The sequence below is a fragment of the Haliaeetus albicilla genome, chromosome 14 (genome assembly GCF_947461875.1).
Source record: "Haliaeetus albicilla chromosome 14, bHalAlb1.1, whole genome shotgun sequence".
NCBI lineage: Eukaryota > Metazoa > Chordata > Aves > Accipitriformes > Accipitridae > Haliaeetus > Haliaeetus albicilla.
Window position 1 is genome coordinate 12,296,583 of NC_091496.1, and position 21,336 is coordinate 12,317,918.

The 21,336-nt window shown below is 38.9% G+C and overlaps 1 protein-coding gene and 1 long non-coding RNA gene across 8 annotated transcripts in view; one reads left to right on the forward strand and one right to left on the reverse strand.

Moving 5' to 3' along the window:
* The window catches only part of GNAI1 (G protein subunit alpha i1), a 38,472-nt gene extending 34,308 nt beyond the window's left edge, over window positions 1-4,164 (reverse strand). For 3 of the 4 annotated variants that reach the window (XM_069801724.1, XM_069801722.1, XM_069801721.1), the window contains exon 1: window positions 3,699-4,164. In XM_069801724.1, the coding sequence (XP_069657825.1) occupies window positions 3,699-3,816 (118 nt within the window). In that variant the 5' untranslated portion in view covers window positions 3,817-4,164. Of the gene's footprint in view, window positions 1-3,045; window positions 3,110-3,698 lie in introns of all 4 variants that reach the window. The other variant, XM_069801725.1, reaches the window with a different exon arrangement.
* Window positions 4,165-4,309: 145 nt separating this feature from the next.
* On the forward strand, window positions 4,310-12,687 carry LOC138688949 (uncharacterized). Of its 4 annotated transcripts, XR_011327739.1 has the most exons (6): window positions 4,310-4,331; window positions 5,445-5,561; window positions 5,659-7,411; window positions 7,519-7,583; window positions 7,661-7,727; window positions 9,118-12,687. It is a non-coding gene; the product is annotated as an uncharacterized lncRNA (long non-coding RNA). The 4 variants fall into 4 exon arrangements; XR_011327737.1 differs by lacking the exon at window positions 4,310-4,331 and having other exon boundaries at window positions 4,357-5,561; XR_011327738.1 differs by lacking the exon at window positions 4,310-4,331 and having other exon boundaries at window positions 4,357-5,561; window positions 7,246-7,411.
* Window positions 12,688-21,336: the final 8,649 nt, after the last annotated feature.

The window sequence follows — 21,336 nt, forward strand, 5'->3', positions numbered from 1 at the left end:
TAAATTCAGTCTTATGTGCTTTAGCTAATTCAACAGAAATGTACTTGCAAATCCACACCTGATCTGGATCACATGTATATTAATGCAGCACACAGATCAGTCACACAGAACAACCATCTCCTAAGATGAGTAGAATTACATTCATTCTGCAAGCATTAATGGAATTTTTATTTGTTGAACACTAAAAGTTAAGATGAGGAACCATGGAAGAGAAAAACAACTTGGGTCTACTACTTTCTCTACTTGAAAGCCAGCCAAAATATACATTGCTTTTCAGAAATCTCACTCACACTAAGTATATGAGCTTATCTATAAGAAACAACAACAAAAATACAATAAAACAAAATATTACTTCAAACAATTAGGAAAAAGAAGTTTGGGAACTATCAACTTGACATGAATATTGAAGTGCTTAAGGAAAAACACTTTTGTATGTTGAATTTTTAGTGTGGACAATATACTAGACTGCACTTATATTTTTTGTTGAGTTCCCATGAAATTTAAGTATTTGTCACTCATTGAAAATAATTTTAAATTAGAGAAGCTCATTTATTTAATGATTTTAAAAAAGTAAAAGCAGCAAATTCCATGTATAAATGAGCATTTTCCATTTGGCTTACAAACTATATGCTCAAATTCAGCTTACTTCTACTAATGAGGATGGCGCTCAGAAATTTTCCAGAAAAGGTTCTCCTGCTGTTGGGATAGCACATTGAAGTGCATAGAATTACAAGGTTAAAATATTGTTATACATGGCTAATGTTCAGAATCCCATATTTTTATTCCAAATGACCTGCAGTCAAATTTGTACAAAATGATGCACCAGTTTACAGGTATAACAAAAGAATTTAGATAATCCAGGCCAATAGTATTTTGCACAGCTTAAATATGCCTGCTTCTTCTTAGAGAGAGAACAACAAAATATAAAAATAACTGATCAGTGATATTGTTCACAAAGTCATTGTCTAGGTACAGCAATGTCACATCTATCTCTTAATTAAATCACTGCAATTTCCTGTTTTAGAAAAACCTTTTGAAAAGCATATAATGGAATAAATTAAATTTAAAGGCTAGAAATAGACTGATTTTATAAACACATCTTCCCTCAGTTGAGCATTCTAACTCAAGATGCAGCAGGATTCTCTAATCACCACACAAAAATATAGTTTTTATAGATGCTGGAATAAATCTGTCTTACTGGGTCAACAGGTATACAGCTACTACACGCTCTTTTTCTACATAAGCAAGGTATTTTAGATGCTTCTCGCACATTGTATTTTCCTGGCAACAGACCACAATTTGTACTTTTCCTTTTATTTCAGTATCTTTTTAACAGAACAAGCCCATAAATAGATGTAGGAGTACAACCAAGTAGATGATAAACTATGACATATGGGCTGAACAAGCAATTGGGAAAGTGAGCACTGAGAAGAAAGTGACTCTAGTGGAAGTAACTTTAAATAGTTTTGCCATCAGATAAAGTATTCACATAACATTTAAGACAATCTGACACACTTGCAAGGAAAAGTAACAGAAAAACTTTCATTCCAAGACATGTGAAATAAACAAATGCATCCATGGGTGTATATACGAAACCTCATTCCGAGTTCAGGAAACACTTAGGTAATTTTTGTTTAAATGATGATTCAAACAATGGTCCTAAAAGAAGTTGTTAGCCAGCTAGTTTTCACAGCTCTCTTCAACAGGGGAGGGGGAAGTACTAAACCAACCGAGCTACTGCTTAGAACACTATGAGAAAACACATTTGAACATTTGTTCCATATCCTAAGGTTTCATGAGATTCCAGCAGATAAATGTACATTCCTCAAAAGCTTTTCTGTATTAGAAACACAGAATTTATAAAATTTAAAAATAAAAGCTCATAACATAGGACTTTATACAGAAGAGCATTAAACAACTGAAAATAGCAACAAAATTCACTCTCAAATTCAATCCATCTTTCTATAGATGCGGACTTTATCCATATCCACAGAATATGATGAAAGATACGAAGATGGCTACCAAACTACACGTACTAAAAGTTCCATACAAACCAGAAAAATACTGAAAAAATAATTTTAAATGCCTTGCCAGAAAACACATAAAGCATTACTTTGCCACATTCAAAAAAGACAATAACATCTTCTGCAGTACTGCTACTCATCACATACAGGAAAACCTTTCCATGCAACAATCTGAGGATTCCAAAGGCATACAGGACTAGGCACAGTACCAATCAAAGGCCTAACGCTTTCTGGAAAACAAATCAAAAAGAAAAGCTTTAATTGTTTCTCTCACAAGAAAAATTTTAAATCTATAAACACATTTTAGGACATTTGCTTTTCCCATACTAGGTTTATTTCATCTCTTCATCTACACATGCAAGTGCTTCAGTTTCCTGTACCTTTCTGGAGCTATTTTAGAATTTAGCAACAGAAAGAAGTTATTTAAGAGGTCTACTACAATGTTTGTACTGAATAGAGCACTGTAGATGAGCAGTGTAGCAAAACCAATATCTAGGGGAGTAACAAATTGGTCAGTCATTTAAAAAGTTTGCCTGAAACTATAGCTCTGGGAGGGGAAGGGCAGCACGAGGAAAGCTGCAACTCAACAGCTTTTTAACTCCGGATTAGAAGGATCCAGTCTGGTTTAGCTCGGTGGCATACACTGCAAAACTCCTTCTCCCTACAACATTAATACAATGCAAATCTTGCGGCATTCAGCTGTCCGCAAGTTGTACAGTAATTTTAGTCCTGCACGAAGGTATTTCTAATTAAAACCCTTGCTTCCTTTTTTCTTGTACAGTGATTTTTAAAAATAATCTTACTTATCTTTACACAAAAGCATATCACTTAAAACATACAAAAAAAGCTAGTTTCAAGTACTTGCAAGCAAACCTCAAGAACACATGATAGCATACTATGTGAGTCACTACAATATATATTTAGAACCTCCATCAAGGTTGTACTTCCCGCTGTAAGATTTCAGCAACATAAGCAACTTCCACAAAACTGAAACAATGCAGAAAGTTAAATGGTACTTTGCCTTGTGTTCCTTCGATGCTTTCTGCACTTTATTCTCATAGCAACAGTTTAGGAGATGTTCAGGTCTACAAGAAACATTAAGAGCAAACATCCTGCAACCTAAAATTTCCTTCCTCTGGGCAGAGGTCCGCAGAATCCGCGTCAAAAGTTCGAGATCTCATCCCCTTCGTATGGAACTTAGGGTCCACCCTAAACAAAGGCCCCGGGACAAACTACGCCGCGCCGTTTCCCCAGAACAACCCCGCCTCTAACCCCGAAAGAAGCCGAGGCGCTCACCTGCGTTAACAGGCTGCCGTGCCTCCCCTCACCCCGAAAACTTCTGAGGGGCCACGAGCACGCACCCCACTACGGCAGAGCGGCGTTGCCTCTGCCACGTTACCTGAGGAAAAGCATCCCAGCGCCCAACCACCCTCCCCGCCCGAGACGCGGGGCCCTCTCTCCTCAGCCATCCCCGGGTGCCGCAAGAGCTGCGAGCCGGCTCGGCGGGCACCCGCCCCGCCCTCGCGGCACGGGGGCCCTTATTACCTCAGGGCTGGGAGGCGAGCGGGCACCTTGCCTCAGGGAAGCTCTCGCCTCAGGGAAGCTCTTCCCTCCCTGGAAGGCGGGGGGGGGGGGATTACTTCAGGGGGACCCTTACCTCACGGGAGCCCTTACCTAGGAGGAGCAGCTTGACCTCCCTGGCCGCCTTCTCGCCATCCTCTCGCAGGTTCCTGTCGATCATCTTGCTCCTCTCCACCGCTGCCTTGTCCTCGGCGCTCAGCGTGCAGCCCATTTTGGGCAGGGGGCTGTGGTACCGCGCCGGCAGAAGAGAAGCAAGGGAGCGGCGGGGTTTCGCGCCCGGGGCCGCCGGAGAGGCGCTGAGGAGGGAGGGGGAGCGAGCGCCTCCCCGCTCTCTTTCTCCTTCCCCCCCTCCCTCACCTGAAACGCAACGGCGGCGTAGGCACCACACGCCGCGTTCACCTCACACGCAAGCAAGCGGAGAGGAAGAGAATGGGGCGGGGGCGGCGAGGGGAGGCTTGCCCGAAGCCGTCCCCAGGGGAAGGCGGAGAGGGAAGAAGGCAGAGGGCCGCCGACGGAGGCCGCGCACCGGGGACCGCTCCCGCCCCCCCCCGGAGGCGCTCGGTCGCGCGCCCCGCCCACACGGCGGCGCGGAGGGGGGAGGGGAGGGGGCGAGCGCGTGCACGACGGGGAGGGCGGCGCGGCACGGCGCCACTGCGCGTGCGCACGGCATCGGCGGGCCGTTGGGGGGGGGGGGGCGGCGGACGAGGGAACCAAAGCGTGAATGAGGTTTAAAGCGGGCGCGGGAGGGGGGGGGGAGGAGGGTGGCGCAGCTTCCCTCGGCTCGCGCTGCGTCTGTGTGACGCCACCGCGCGCGGGGGCGCGGGCCCCGGACACCTGCCAGTGGCGGAGGAGAAAGCGACCGTTGAGGGCTCGAATTTAAACGGGTTTGTGCGGGAGGTTCCATCCCTCGGTGGGGCGGGGGAGCGCCGGGCGGGGCTGTACCAACGCCCGCAGGGGGCCGCCCCAGAGGGTGAGGGCGCCTGAGGCGTGGCGGGGAGCGGGAGCCGGCGGAGGGCACCGCTCTCCTCAGTCACGGCCCCGCCCGGGGGCCGCCTCGGTCGCCGTCGGATACCGGCGTCCCCGCCTGCCCTGTGCTCTGTTCCCGGCGGTTCGTTGCCGAGATCTGTCAAAGGGCCTGCGGGTCCAGCCCCCGCCGGCGCTGGGGGCTTGTGGGCTGCGGGGCGATCGTCCCCTCATGAGGGGGAGGCCGGGAGGGGCCCCGCGGCAGGAGCAGCGGGGCTTCCAACTCTCGAGGCTCACCAGTCAGCAGCGTTTTTCCCCCACGAAAAGAAAGCCACACGGAAGGAGCCCACCCCACGGCTCGAAAGTACTCGGTCAACTTTCTTTTCGCGTGGCTGGCGTGCTTTCTCAGAGCTCGAGTGTGGGGCTGTCTGCGTATCCGCATCCTATCCGTGCGTTGTTTTGTTGCTTGCTTGTTTTGGTCTCTAAAACAAAACCCGTAAGAAAACTACGTGCAGTGTATCCAGCTCTTTCCCCACCATGCACGCGTCGAGCTGTTTGGATTACAAAAGAGAGTTCCTGTTACCTTATAATAGGATCACAGGAAAACTTGGGTTGGAAGGGACCTCAGGAAATAGCCAGTCCAACCTCCTGCTCAGAGCAGGGTCAGCTGAGTTTCTGCGTCACTCCGTATCCACACCGCTCCCCACCACAACTTGTAAGCAGACTCAGAACAGCCTGCGCGTGAGATGAAACTTGGTGAATCTCAGGAAAAGTTTCAGTCAAAACATTTCATAAGACGCAAGAGTCTACAAGGCAAATCTATTAAATTAAGGTTCGTCTTCCCCGGTGAGACCTTAGGATTTTTTGTTCCTATAGGCTCTTGAGAATTTCTGCCCCCAGAATGAGCTCGAAAAGAGCACAATTTTACAGTACAGGAGGTGTTTTAGCATTAGAGTACAAAGACTTTGTCAGACTCAGCTATTACTATATTCAGTAAGTTAAAAGATTTTTCCTGTAATACTTAATCTTGATGGAGAAGTGTATCAAATGTTCAATTTTTATTGGATGTGTTGGATTTTCTTCTTTACAGGCGTCTTTGAATGCTGACACTGAATAAACCATAAGTAATGATGTAAAACGAAGTAGGTAATGCTCAATTAAACTGTGACATAAATAATTTTAATATTTTCTGGTTGGTAAGCATGCACTCAACCCTAGCAAAGTATGGTATAAAATCCTTTCTTAAAGAAACCCTGAACAACATTAATTCTTAAGACTTCATAAGACCTCTGAGTCATTTTATTTCGCCATCTCCATTGTGCTACTGCTATGGAGAATGGCTGGGCAGCTGAGAGGTGTGACTTGCTTCTCTGCCACCAGCCATTTGCCCTCCTGAGCGGTTCATGTACGCAGTCCGTTTTGTGTCTTCTTGTGCAGACTTCCACACTGGTCCCATGGGATAAGAGTTTTTACAAAACAGTTCACCTCACGTATGGGAACCTAGTCTTGGTTTAAGGTTCCTGGTGTCTCCTGTGACAAAGTAGCAGAGATATTGATATAGACTGCTGCTCAGGAAAGAATGGAGTGAGGGGAGAGGAGGATTAATAAGCTTAGGGATAGTTTTCTGGTTTGGAAATAAAGGATAAAGAATGATTTCTGAAATAAACAACACGTGGTTTGGATATTGGCAAATGAAAGTGTGCAGATTAAGGGATAAGAAAGTAGTAAGCAGTGATTATGGTAGATGGAAATACGTGATAATGAGAGAGGTAGATGTTATAAGGATAGAGGTACTACAAATAGGACACCCCAGCTTTGCATGGATTTTGTTTCATTTTATCATGTGCCCAGCACACACATTTTTATACTTTTGACTAAGAGTGTCTCCAACGGTTCTGTCTGCCCTCTTGCCTTTTTAACATTGTCACTACAGCCATAGGTATAAAGGGTGAAATAGGCCCGAGTTCCTTTTCCTTTTATCACCCTGTAGCAGGAAAACAGAATTGTATAGTATCTGCTTTTTTAATAGATTTAGCTAGTCCTAAATATGTTATGCTTTACAACAAATAATGTCTTACACGATGTAAAGTTGTAGAACGGTAGAGGCCTGAATCTATATCTGGGGCTAGTATAGATCTGTACATGATGTCTTAAAGTATTTTCTTATAATCTGAAATATTCTACTGCATAGTAAAAGAAACTATAGTTAAATAGTTAAATATAGTCTGTATTTGGGCAGTACACCATCTATCAGTTTTATTCCAAAATGTCAGGAATGTATTTGGTCTAATGCATTGATTAGAGTTGCTTCGCAGCAGTATGGTTATATGAAAGAGTATATTTCATCTCTACAGTTAGAATACACAGCTTTTCCCTTTATCTGACAAGTTGGGAGATTGCTTAGAAGCTGTGTGTGTGTTTTGTGGCCTCGTTCCTGAGAGAGGATTATTTCAAGAGATTTTGTTGTTTTGCTTGCTTTAACAACAAATAGCTGTTCTTTGGTATGACCTCCTTTCGAGTCCCCATCACCTGCTCTTGGGCTCATTTTTCTGTAAGATTATCTTTAGCTGCTACTGCATGGGCTTAATAGATAGAGTTTCTTGTTTGTGGTATGGAATATACAGTGTTTTGTGGGGATAATGATTAGCCTTCAGCCTTCTGTTTTGCTGGTTTTCAGATTTTAATTTAAATTATCTGATTCAACCACCTTATTTGCTCTCATCTTTAACCAGACACAGCACGCAAAATTATATATGAGAAATTGAATACAACTGTTATGAAAGAAATAGAGGAAAGTGGGCAAGAGTTTGAATTTCTATCTCTGGAAAACTGAATAAACCAAGGTAAAATACTTTCTGAATAAAGCATGTAACTATATGCATAATTATAACTCAATGGCTAAACCAAAATAAAATTTTATCAAATCTGTTTACTTTCTTTTTGTGCTAAGAAAACAAAATGTTCCCAAGATTCAGTGCAGGGTATCTTCTTCCATACTACTGCTTCAGTTTTAAGGTATGTGTATTGCAGTTTTGCCTTTAGCCAGCTTCTTGACTTTTTTTACAGTTCTAGTAACCCCCATTTTTTTCCAGATTAACTAGGCGCCTCCCATGTGATGCTGTGGTTCCATGTGGCACCATATCTAAATCATTAGCAATGGTAAGAAGCTGTATTACACTATTTGAAATTTAAACAGATGAAAAAACGGTAAACAGTCATCAAAGCAAATACAAATCTACTGTATGAATTAAATGTCAAATGCCCCTCTGCCCCATTGCTGAGTCTCCTGGCAGAATACATGCAGTTCACCTTCAAGGACCTTCTGCATAAATGAAGCTGATTCTCCTCTGGCGTTAGTGTGATTAATTAATAGATAGTGGATACTTTAGATGTTAATTAGCTATGATAACGTTCCTGTTCAGCGATGTCACTAATAACAGGGCAGACTTCAGGTGTCACATGCAACACCTCTGTGTTGCAACACCTTTCTGACTAAGAGATTTTGTATGCTTAATTCAAAATGAGATTTTTCTTGGAACCACAAAACAAGTTCAGTTTTAAAATTTCCTAACACCGTAGCTGAACAATACTGAATTGATTAAGCTGTAACGTGGTAGCATACTAACACCTATAGTTCTTGTTAATATGGATGCAAGTAATTATTGTCAGTGCCTTGGGAGATTCCAAGGTGTATATTGTGCGAGGATGGTGCTGTTGGGAGGGAGGAGGGGTGTATGCCATGTAGGGCAGTGAGTACTCTGCACGACCTAGTACTCACTGCTGCCCTGAAATACACAGTGAGGATTCTGTTAATTTTAATGAAGGCAGTGCTAATTACACTAATGGGGGAGGAGAATCAGCTTTGTGTATGCACACAGTGTAATCCAGAGGTTCTGGAAGGTGGACTGCCTACGTTTTGCTAGGAGAAGGCTCAGCAATGGGGCAGAGGGGAGTTTGACATTTAATTCCTATTATGTTAACTTTTCCAGAAGATCAGGTTTCCAACAAGTTGTGTGAGTCTGTAAGTTGATAATTTCATTGTTCAAAACACTGTAGATAAGTCTTCTACTAGAATATGATAGACCCAGGAGCAAATGTTCAGCAAGGCAGACTTCTTTTTGTGCAGTCTACATGTTTTTGAAAGATTATCTTCTTAGATTTAATTCTGAATCGTTATGTCAAAAGAAGCTACATAATCTGCTGTCCATTCTAACCCTGAGTTGCAAAGGAACTAATCATGATATGGACTTCATAGTATAAATAAACAAAAGAACTCATTGAAAAATTGAGCATGTTATTAATAAAGATTATATTAATTTGTAGAGAGAGACACACACACACACAGATACACATTTGTTTCCATAGTGCTAAGAGGCCAGCACAAAATCATGTAGAACTTCAGACCATAATGCCTTTAGTATACCCATAGCAAAAATGAATTGTACATAAAATAAACCGCAAAAAAATCAGGTAAACATGTAATATTATGAAATACAAGCCTCTTTGGGGAGTGGTCCAGGCAGTTATATTACTCTTTGTTTCTTTGTAGGTATGGATAAATTTAAATTCTTTCACAGTAAGCGTGAAACAGCACTGTGAAGCACTAAGTGTTGTGTTTGTAAATGTCTTTGCATGTGAGTAAAAATTAGATACATAAATATGTATATTCATGTGCAGTTGTCACATCAGCAAAAACTATAGAGTGGATATCATTCTATTTGTGTAAAGCTTTAGTAAATCTTATTTGTAGTGACTGTTTCAATTTTGAATTGTAGGACATAAACATCAGTGTATATGCAAAAATATCCATCAGTGTAATGTTTACTCTTAATGATGCTAGGTCATCATAAATCGGTGTCTTTTTAAATGAATTTAAGATAAACATCTTTATTCAAGATCCGTAAAAGTATGGTGAGTGAAACAACTACGTAAGATGTTATACTAAAAAAGATATTCAGGAAAACTACTGCAGGAATGTTCCATTTTTCTCTCACATAAGCACAGAGTAACTATAAGAAAATATAACAACTTTTTGACTGCCATATCTAGTGTCTTCACATGTAGTCTGAAAGGCAGCTCTTATGGGTAGGTACCTTGAATAGTCTGTTTTCTTTTACTGCATAGTGAATAGAATAGATTCTATAATGTATTAATACAAGGTTTTAACTCCTAGTTATAAATATACTACAAATCCAGCAACCATTTTGCTGACAAAGCATATCAGCAAACCAAAGAATAGGACTGATTACTTGCAGAGATTCAGAGACTTTTTCTATAATTACAAATTTTAAATAAATTGCAGGTAAAGTCTATTGATTGAATGGAGTAGATTATGACCATGTTATCCAATAAATATTATTTGTTTTCTTGCAAATGAAAGTACATGATAATTACATGTAAATGAAAAATATTTTTTTAATAAGTGGTCCTTTTTATTTCTGCAAACATTTATGCATGGGTTATGGTAATAGTCTTCCCATTTCAGAATGTTGAATAACTGTGAGTACTGATCAATAAATACCAAGTAAAATAACTTTGAAATATATATCAAAGTGGGTTTGTCTTTCTCTTCCCCAGACATGACGACATAAAGTCTAATACTAGAACTTGGGATTCTATTACTATGACTCTGTGGGATTCTTTTGATTACAAAAGATGGAGAAGAAACAAAGTTATAAAATTGTGTCCTTTCAGTGATTATTAGGGAGCAGCAACATGAAGCAGGTCTGAAAGAAGGCCTTTGCCATGGTTTTATGTTTACATGTATGCTGAATCTTCAAAATGTTCCTTTTCGTTCTCAGTCATACAAGGTCCCAGATTCAATCCAGAGTTATACTTACCTCTGTGCTTGCATTTACTCTTAGCTTGTAATTAGCTTTGAATTCTGCTGCTTCGTTTTGTGTGCCCTAAAGCTTGTCTTTTTTTCCTTAGCTACACCAGTTGATATAAATAAACCAACAAGCCTTTGTTTTAAGCAGTTTACTAGAAGCAACAAAGTTCACGGTTCAAACCCTGGGTACACTGAAGTCAATGGAAATGTTACCATTACTATTACTTTACTGTTACTGTACTTAAGTATAGCCAGAATTTCTCTTTTGGAACTGCTCAAGTGCTGCAAGTTATACATGTGTTTAAGTGAATGCATTCCCAATCTACAGCCGGGGTGCTCAGCAGCTTTCAGAATTCTTACGTAGTTATACAGATTATGCTGACAATTACTGTGTTGCAAAAACATTGTTTTTATTGGGTAAATGAAGTCATTATAACTTTTTGTCTAAAATCTGATCCTAAATTATTTGGGAGGAAAGATATACTCATAGTTTAGGCCTTGAAATTGTAATATCTAAGTTAATTTCCATCTCCATTCAAAATGTTGTGTTTCTGTGGACTGAGTAATTTTCTCATTTAAGTTTCTCCTTAAATTGCCTAAAAAAAGCAGAACACTTCCTGTCATCACAGAGATGTGGATGAATATGCAGAATATTCTCTAATGCGGTGGCAAGATGGGTTGTATTTTGTTGATTTATATGAAATGAATAATTACTCAGAGCAAAACAGATATTAGCCTCATTACAGGAAATGGCGGTTTCTAATGCTTCTTCCTTTATCTTCCGAACAGGAACAAGTAAACCCAGCACATAGTTGGTTATATTTCAGTGCTCCTTTGTTTGCCTTGGCATTTGCTTCACTTCTATATAAATTAGTCCAAGTTGCCTGGGTGATGTTATCCATTCTATTGTTTGTTTACATGTTCAATGTCCTTAAAGCTTGTAGTAATAATGGGCTGCTACTTTTTTTCAAGTAGACTAGTTCACTTTTCTCAATATCTGTGCAGAATACAGAAAATCAATAGTTACAAAGTTATTAATTTTTAATTTTCATTGTGAATTGAATACCATTGTGGTGTTTAGCTGAATAATACATTATGTCTAATGGTGCCTAGTATTATAAATTACATTTTGAATATAATCTTCCCTTTGAAAGCTAAGAAGTTTTGCCTTGGAGTATCCTGTTGATCTGTTTAAATCTCACCAAAAAAAAATAATCACATGTACCAGAGAAGAATTCTGATGGAAGATTTTTTGTCCTTGAATAAAGTTTGTAGAATCAATTGTGTTAACAGAATAAAATCAAGTAACACAAACTTTTTTAATAAAAATACAGTGTTGAAACAGGCATAAAATCTATTTGTAAAATAACAAAAAAATATTTTCAGTAATATTTTGTCTTAAAAATGTTATGGCTAGCAATAGAAATAATATATTATTATTACTAGAGATTACTAATACCACATCCCAGATCCACTGTAAGGAACGAAGAACGCTGTCATCAATATCCATAAGACTTGGTTGTAACTTTGGATTACACAGTGTTGAAGAAAGTGGTAAAAGAATCTATAAATAAAAACCTTGCTTAACAAAATAATTTCTTCTCCTCTCCAGTATGCAAAAATAATTTTTCCTTGTCCATCACAAGATCATCTGACTGAATAATCTGGCAAACTATTCTATGCAGTTTATTCTGTCAAGTTTTGGCTGGTGTATCTAGGCTTTATTCCCAAGAAAGTAGAAGTTGCTTTCAGCTTCTCTCATGAGAGGCATTTGGAAGATCCAGATATTTCCCTAACTGAAGCAGAACTATAAAACTGAGTTGTGAGCCTTTGCTGCAAGAATTTGAGGAACCCAGATTAAGAAAACTATGTATTGATAAAACTGTCTAAGGGAACAAAAACAGGAAATGTTTTTAGATGAGAAAGAGCTATCAGGAATTTAAACAGGAAAGACTCAGTGCTGTTTGTTACTGCAGAATGCTAACGCTCTGTGCAGAATGACCACTGCCCTAATGATTAGAGCTTTAACAGAAACTCAGTCCAAGGTCAGGCAATCCAGGTCAGCAGTGCAAAGCTGTCCACAGGGTACTTCGCTGGTTAAAAAAAGATGAAAATGGAACTAGAGACAAGGGAGTCAGATGCCCAACTGTCGCCTAAATTAGTAGGACCAAGTTGCAAACAAGAATTATGATCAGAAAAAGATCTAGGGCACTCTGAAGAAAGCAAAGTATTACAGCTAGGGTCAGAGAAGTCCTATGTGAGCTGTGAAGTCCAGACAAGCAGTGAGCTCCAGCTGGAGCAGAGCGATACTGTATAGATACAGTAATCGGGAGCTGATCATGAATGGAGGTACAAGCAAGTATGGTGCCTGGCACACAGAATGGGTTTCTGTCCATTATCTGCAGGACAGAAAGCCTTGAAAAAAAGGAAGATGTGGCAGTGGTTTAAATGCCATCATGATAGTGTGCTTTATGGTGTGACTAAAGAGCTGCACTTCCCGCGGGTGTGGCAAGGCAGGTAGACTACGGACAGGCACTTGTTGGGCGGACAGGCTCCCAGTGCTGCTTATCACTGGAAAACTCACAGGCTTGCAGGGCTCCCTGCTCATTGAAACTGGTCAGTTGAGAAACCATTATGATTCTTAGCAGCACCTTTGCTGATGGATAAGTATTATAATGTCATTGGATAGCTGCAGTTCACAAGTTTCACTTCCTGAGGCTCACAGCAGTCCCTCTGTCTCCCGTGGGTGGGAGCCTGAGGCTCTGGTTTCAGAGCAGACCTGCAAGCAATGGGCAGTTTTCCCTCAGAATGGTGTCTTACACTGAAAACAGATAGGTAGCGAGCAAAACAGTTTGGAATGCACAAACTGCATTTTTACAAAAACAAAACAACCAAAGAAAAAAACAAACCACAAAAACCCCTGAAGACCTTATAACATTCTCATAAGTTCTAAACTGACTCATTTGGTAGGTTTCCTTCATCTTAAATAAGCCTTCTCTCTCACTGATCTATGCTTCCTTTGCATATTGGAGCAAAGTAAGAGTAAGTCCCATCACAACCCTTGTTTTTGCTAGGCAAAGTTGGCATGAGTTTGGGCTATATTGTGCTTTTTCTTTTCCAGAGGTATTCTGAAGTATGTTCAATTCATGTATAAACAGTAGGTTTCTGCAATGAGTTTCTGCTCCTACAAACCCTGATCTGTTGTTATTATATTATCTATTAAAAAGTAGCAATGAGATGATACATATAGAAATATTATTAAAAAAATAATATGATACTAACATTGAAATAGTGCACCAAGATATCCCCTGCTGCAGTAGGCTGGTCAGCCTGAGTCAAAATAACAGAAAACAGATATACAATTCACTTCCTTACAAATAAAAAGGTAGGAATAAAATAAATTCCAATCAATAGTTTACAGAATTTTATTTTCCAAAAATAAATATTTTTCATTTTTTGATGAAAACCTGTAAGGTGTTTGATTAAGTATTCCATGACATTCAGATCGAAAATGCAGCAATATGCTTTATCCATGATTTAGACCATAGAGAGATTTGAGAGGAGTGAGCTGGCAGATTTTTAAAATATATATAAAATTTTGTATCATTATATAGATATGTATTTTTGTCGTTTGTGACATTTATGTAAATATTATGTCCAGATTTTCATCAATGGATGAGATTTGTAGAAGGGCCTGTAGAAAACAGGACTCATTTCTGTTCTATTCAACACTGTGCTTGATAACTTTGAATTAATTATCATACCATATCTGATAAAACTTGCATATGACACACGCCAACAAAACATTAAGTAATGATGAGGCTAAGGCAGTTATACGGAGTGACCCAGAATGATGGTAATGCTGGACCCTGGGGGAGAAAAAGATGTTTATACAGCTAAACAAAGAATAAGTGTATGAAGAGGTAAAATTGCCTCTTCTTGAGGTTTTAATGAGACCAATATTGAAATACTACTTACAGAGCTAGTATGGATGCACCAAAAAAAGGAAGTTGAAAATCTTCGGTCAATGTATAAATCATCATAAAAATGCCCAGGGAGAATTCTCTAATAAAAAGGATGAGGAGCGTGAGCAGCCACAGAAGGAGTTGGCTGCACCATGTCTCACAGTGGCTTGGACCGTCTCTTCAGAAGGTATGGACACCTGTGTTTCACCAAGACGAAGGCGTGGGCTCAGAGCCGTTGCCTCATGCCAGGCAATGCACTGAGGAGACCATTGACACTTTCTTTCTTAAATGACAAGTACTTAATTTAAGGGTCAGTGATAGATGGAAAACCAAACCAGATAATCTGTACTTCCTTAATGTCAGCATACCTATGACAAAATACTTTAGGAATGAACTGTAGCAAATTCTTCTAATTACACATTACGAACTGCCTCAGTGTGATCTTGCGACGGATCCCACAAGTGAAGCTGATTCTCAAAACAGCATGATTGTCCCTTAGTTAAACTAAAGATGTGTGACTTGCCACAGATAGCTGTGATACAGGATTCTGTAATGGGAATAAAAGGAGCCTTCTAATTCATTACAAAATGTGGTAGAGATACCTGGCAACTTTCGTGTTCCTTTGAACTCCTTTTTAGCTCATTGCCAGCCTAACGGCTGCTTGGCCTTACGGTTATAGTTCAAAGCCTGATTTATGTTACTGATTAAAAATCACCTAAAAGCCGTTGGAAAAGAGAAGTATGGGCACATAAGTATGCAGTACAGGTCTACCTGCCAGGTTTACCAAGCCTTTTACTGGCTGCTGAATTTTGATTCTTACTAAAGTTTCAGATCTTGGTGACTGGCAGAAAAGAGAAGCTGGTGTTGGCACTAAAAAATCACCTTTCTAGTTATGTTATTGTGCTGAGTAGTCTGACTCTTCAGTCTCTCATCTGATATCTAAACAGGATACTTTATGTAATTGATAAATATGACAGCGAGAACTGGGGAGAGAACAGATAGTGCTTTCCAGTTATGACATCGTGGGCGAACATGTGATGCAAATATGTGACTTGACCATGCAGATTACAGACACAAAGGACACTCTGACCAGCACTGATAGTGAGTTGATTTTACACGGAATGCCCACACTGTGCAGCAGTCAGGAGCACGGCAATTTCTGAGCTACCAGGGCCATGCAAGAAAAACACTTGGCATTACTGTGCTTCAGGGAGAGCTTATAAGGTCAGGAGTACTGCAGTACCTTGCCTAAACCGCAGAGTTGGCTCCCCAGCTCCTCTGGCTCCTGTGCACAGTTTGAAAGTGTCTGTGTGACCCAGACACCCTCTACTAGTGTCCGCAGTACAAAACAGTAATGAACGTTCATAGCTTGCTATGCTCTATTTAAGGCCATAATAAGATAGCAAACCAGCCAGATTTCAGGGATGAGGAACCATAAAGGTGTCATAGAAACATGGCAGTTTTCTCAGGAATAGGTGTTGCAGTACTGACTTGGCCACACTAGCCTATCCTATCCAAATATAAATGTTATTTTTCATACCAAGCTTTTTCATTTTAACTTCCCCTTTATGTATGTATATATATTGTTTATTCACAAGCATGTTACAGCTTCTAGTGGGTTGAAGCAGGCGGTGGGGTATCTCTCTATTCATACATTTCTGCTCTTTAATAGGATCTATTCAGAGCAAGACAAAAGCCTGATTGAATGCTGGGAGAAATTTTGTATCATAGAGTCATTTAAATGTGAACTAGGACATTCTCTGGACAATTACATAAAAATGGCAAGTGACCCACTGTACAATAGTTGCTTTCAAAATGATTCAAGGCCAAGACAGGCTTTTGACAATTACATAATGCAGATGGGTCATGATTGGCTGACACAGAAATGCTCGGCATTGTGCAAAATGAGAATCACATTTAACGAAGTTGAAACCAAAAAAAAGACGGACAAAAAACCTTTCATTTTCAGTATGCTGATCAATTTTCTAACTAATAATATTCAAATTTAGAAATATTTATTTGTAGCCAGAAAGCTAAATACTAATAGGAAGATTGAAAAAGGCTGAAATAAGAAATCTGGGAAGTCTTCAAACTTGGACACACCTGTTTGCAAAAACATCAATAATATATTGTAAGTGTTTATGAAACTACAGATTACTGATCATATATGGTATTGATCTATATGGAATACATATATTTTTATTTAGGAATATTTTATTATGCCTCTAAAATAGCTGTAGACAAATTTACTTACAAAACTGAATTCCAGAATTTACAAATCCAAATAATTTAGCTCACTGCTAGCATCCCGCCGCCTCTGCTTTCCTTCCTGCTTTTTCCACTGCAAAAAATGTTGCTTAGTACTTTGTGTTAATGCTTATTTGTTCTTTCTTCTGCCTAAACAGTAATTTCACAGAAAAATATAAAAAATATATCTGAAAAAATACACTTGCATCGATAATCACCACATTGCAGCAGTGTGAATTCTGTCTTCTCTCAATGGTAATAAGGTCTTAAACTACATGGAATTGTGGCGTTTCAGTGTACTTAATTTATACTGTAAAAACCAAAGGCTTTACAAACAGATATATGTGTGTGTGTATATATATATAAAAAAAATAAAGTACACTAAAAAGCTTTATATATATATGATTTTATGTATATAAATCTGCTGCAGGAGAGCTATAGCACAAGCTTCTTTGCTATCTACTATTATTTTTTCACTGTAGCCTGAAGAGAAATCTGTTGATACTAAGGATAATTTATGGTCTTCCTTTGCATTCTCTCATTCGCTTGCAGGATGAGACCAAGAATGTTAATTACTGACATACAGAAATTGTAATATCATTTCAAATTAATTATCCTTTTGTGGTATCCCTTCTTTCAGAATAGCTGGCCCCAATATTCCCCAGTAAATATTCCAAAATACTCTAATGGACAATCATGTAAAAACAAATCAATGAGGAAACTTTTTTGTAACTGAGGCTAGTAAGTGTTTTGTTTATAGAAACTGGTGTTGCAAATATTAGTATCTTGATTTTGTGTGACTAAAGACAATATTTTATTATTCACTCTGATTTTTTTTCCTCCTTAAACCTTCTTATATCCACAAAATTACTTTATAGTAGTGAAGAAGTGAATTATAAGTTGCATTAAAAACAAGATTTCCATATCTGCCCTTAGGTTGCTTTTATTATGTATAAACTGAGTTACAGTGGTAAATTTTATCAAGAAGCAGGTTTTTTATGCTAAATCATAAAAAAAGGCCTCTATTACTTGTCATGCAGTCTTTTCTGCTTCGAGGCTAGCTAGTTTTGGTAACTACTTCTTTTTGTCAAGATGTATGCTGTCCATATGTGGAGCTAGTATATAAAAGGCTGAATCTGAGAAAAGTGAAAATTAAATCTGATTTAAAACAATACTGAACATTGAACAAGTGTTGTTTAATAAGAAATGTTTTTATAACTTGTCAATAAGTGCCTGTTACCAACATGATTGTCCTGAATTTGATACTAATTAATCTCTTGAGGCTGTTTTTTGTCAGAGCTTTTTTTCCAGTTCCTAGTTAGGTAGGGAATTATCCCAAAATACTTCCATCTCTTAATGCAGTAAACATGTAAAGATTTAAGCTTTAATTCTTCCATGGAGCCTTCCTTACTATTAAACCTATTAAATAACAGCAAAGATAAACCATAATTTGATCTTCTTGTTAGAAGTGGCTTGTTTCCAAACCCTCTTTCTGCTCTTCCAAGCTAATTTCCTCCTCGTGGACTCTTGTGTGGATAGACTGCTGGGGAAGCAACATAAGTAAGTAGAGATACATCTTTTTGCGGAACTCTGGTACGTGGTCCTTAACTGAACCAGTGCATCATCTCTGCATACCAGTGTAGAATTATGGAATAACAGGTCCTTGGTAGTAGGAAATATGCTCTTTATGAAAGTAGTATTGAATCAGTTCATTGCCAAAAACACATAAAGGAGTGATAAAGCAGTCAAGCACTGGTTGACAACGAATAGTGAAGAACCTGACAGGTTAATCATTCCTTCTTTAATTTTGTTTAATATACTCATTGATTAATAAGGACCTTGCCAACTATAATATACCAAAATCTCATAAAATTTGGTAGAAATTGCATAAGAATAAACTGAAAGATACAGAGAGGAAAGCAAGGTTTCCTTCAAACTGTAGTACTTTTCAACAGAAAGGATATAAATATCTTACTTAGACCCTTAACTTGATCCCACTGAATTTATAATGAATATTTAAAGAATAGCAGTGAACTTCAGATTATGCTCTTGCTGCACACAGAGTATCTAATGATAGTGGACTTTGTTTACCTCAAGGCAAAGCAGAAGTGCAAGCCTACAAATATTTAATCCTTTTCATTTAGTTTGGGTGAATGAACCTGTGTAGACTTTGAGAAATAAGTATAGTGTTTAATAACACAGTACCCTTTGCTGTGTTTTTCAAAAGTAAGTCTTACAATGCTGGCCAAACTTCACTTTGGGTCATTAGCCTCCATTTAAATTTCCCCTGTGGTTCTTCCTAGTTGGAAAATGTTATACTTCACTGACCTTTTTGCGGGCATAGCTTCCTTTCTCTCTCTCTCTCTCTCTCTCTCAAATTATATATAAACCTGTCTGCCCCTACTGTTATGTTTCTACATAATGTTTAATTAAGGCTCCTGCTAGACACCAAACTATCCAAGGCATAGCCTAAAGCTCACTGTGTTCTAAAGAACCATCCGCACTTAATTCACTCTATAAATAAAAATACAAAATACATTACTATGTTTCAGCTGCTATCTAGCAATGTTGCAATCAGTGGTAAATGTGTACTTTACTCAGCTTAGTTCTTTGTAATAAACTCTAAATGTAGGGTGCCATTTTTGTTAGTACACAAAGACTGAACATGGAAGCAGAAACTTGGATGAAGCAGAAACAACATCCAGTCCCTTGGATGACGTTCTTAACATACACATACAAAAATGTATTCTTTCTCATAAGTATGGGATTAGTTGTGAATGATTCAAGGAAAAAGATGTATACTAACTGTTGCTGGCTGTGGAGAGAAAGCGATCTTTCTTGATATTAACAATATTGCTTGGTTGTAAAAAAGCCAAAATGATAGAAAAGATATGGCAAAGGTTTGTGGGAGAGAGTCCTATTCACCTGTTATCTTGGGATTTTAACCAAGTGGTTTCCCCCCACATTATGGGAAGAATAATTTGCAAAGATCTCTTAGGACTTGTAGTGTAGATGTAAAATTGCATGAGAAAAGCAACCTGACAAGAAGAACACAGTATTATTAAGTTCATATTGTTAATGATTATAAAATGTGAGCAAAACCAATGTTAAAATAAGTCAAGTTAAATGAAAATTTGCAAATGGTTGATGAAACATGAATATGGAAAAAATAATGCACACAGTGATGGTATCCAAAAGTGTCAGAAATGCCATATCCCCTGCTGTTTGTACTCCTGAAAGCATTCAAATGACACCTTGCATCTAAAATCACTATTACCAAGCCTCTTCTTTTGCTTCTGTGCTGAGGAGAAGAGAGGGATTGCTATGGAGACAATATATAGCTAATAGCTGGAGGGTAGGTGGAATAAATTCAACAAACAAACAGTCACAGCTGAAAAGAAGGAATGAGGGATGACAACCAAGTCTGACGAAAAGCTCCTGATTTTATACTGAAACTGAAAAGGATGTAGAAATCAAATACTGTCACTAAAAACTGATAAAGCCATTGAATCAATCAGGGAAAAACATCAGGAAATAATGTACTGTTCAAAACGAGAAGCTAACAGACAATCATAGGACTTTTTACTAAACTCTAGGGCTGTTTCTATGGCTTTGAACTGGTCATTTATATTATTGCACTCTCTGAGCATCAGATTAGTATGAAATCCCTCTAGGTTTCCAGTCTGGGCATTGTGTGAACACTTGCCCTATCTATTTAGCCAGTTGATTTCTTCCTGTGCTCTTAAAAACAGCAAAAAGCTGGGCTGGTATGACGAGCCAACTCCAAGGGATACAATCAAACAATCTTACAAATCACCTGCTGATTTTAAAAAGCAATTGTATGTCTGAGAAAGGTCATTAAATAATGCATAGTATGGCAGGTGACATAGAGTTACATTAATGGAAACACTTAACACTGTTACCATGGTTAGTGTGAAAAATATGCCCAAAAGGGGCCAGTGCTGTTGACTGCCACTATTGATTCCAGAAAACCTCATTAGCTCTGCTTCTCAACAAGTTATGAAATACTGGAGAAATGCCTGTCATTGTTCTTCTGTCGATTAGAATCAAATATAACGAAAGTATAATCTGTTTTTTGTTACCGTATCTCTGTTCTGTATATAGCTCCTGCCCACAGTATATTATTTACTATTGAGCAACAGAAATATTTTAATGGTGGGAAAGGAAAACTCTGACTGCAATCATTACCTTCCAGTAGTCTTTCTGTGTACCCGGTCTGGCTTCCCATCTTTCATCGCAGAGCCAGATCATAAATACTTTTCCTTTAGAGGCTTTTCCCTTTTCAATCAGATGGTTTTTAATGATTAACTTGTGTAGTTTTATGCTGCCTTTCCTCAAATTCACGACCTGGTTCTCATTCTGCCACGGGCCATGTCTCACGTCCCAGGAAGGGAAGAAGGTCTTTTTGGTAGAGGTGGGGAGGAGGAGGAGGATGGAAAGGCTGAAAGGTTGTTGAGGTTTTTTTGCTAGAGCCTCAAATTCTACATATCTCTTCTGTCCCAGTTGTTCATCCGAACTGTAACTGATCAGCATGACAACTTTGTTAATTTTTGGTGTTATTTGCAAGAAATTAGCTTTGTCCTTTTTATTAGCATACAGCCTGCGTTTTCCAAGTTTGAGTTCCTCATTACTCTTCTGTAAAATAACACATATTTTTTAATAATTTGCAAATACAACTGACAAAGCTATGGTTAGAAGATTGTGT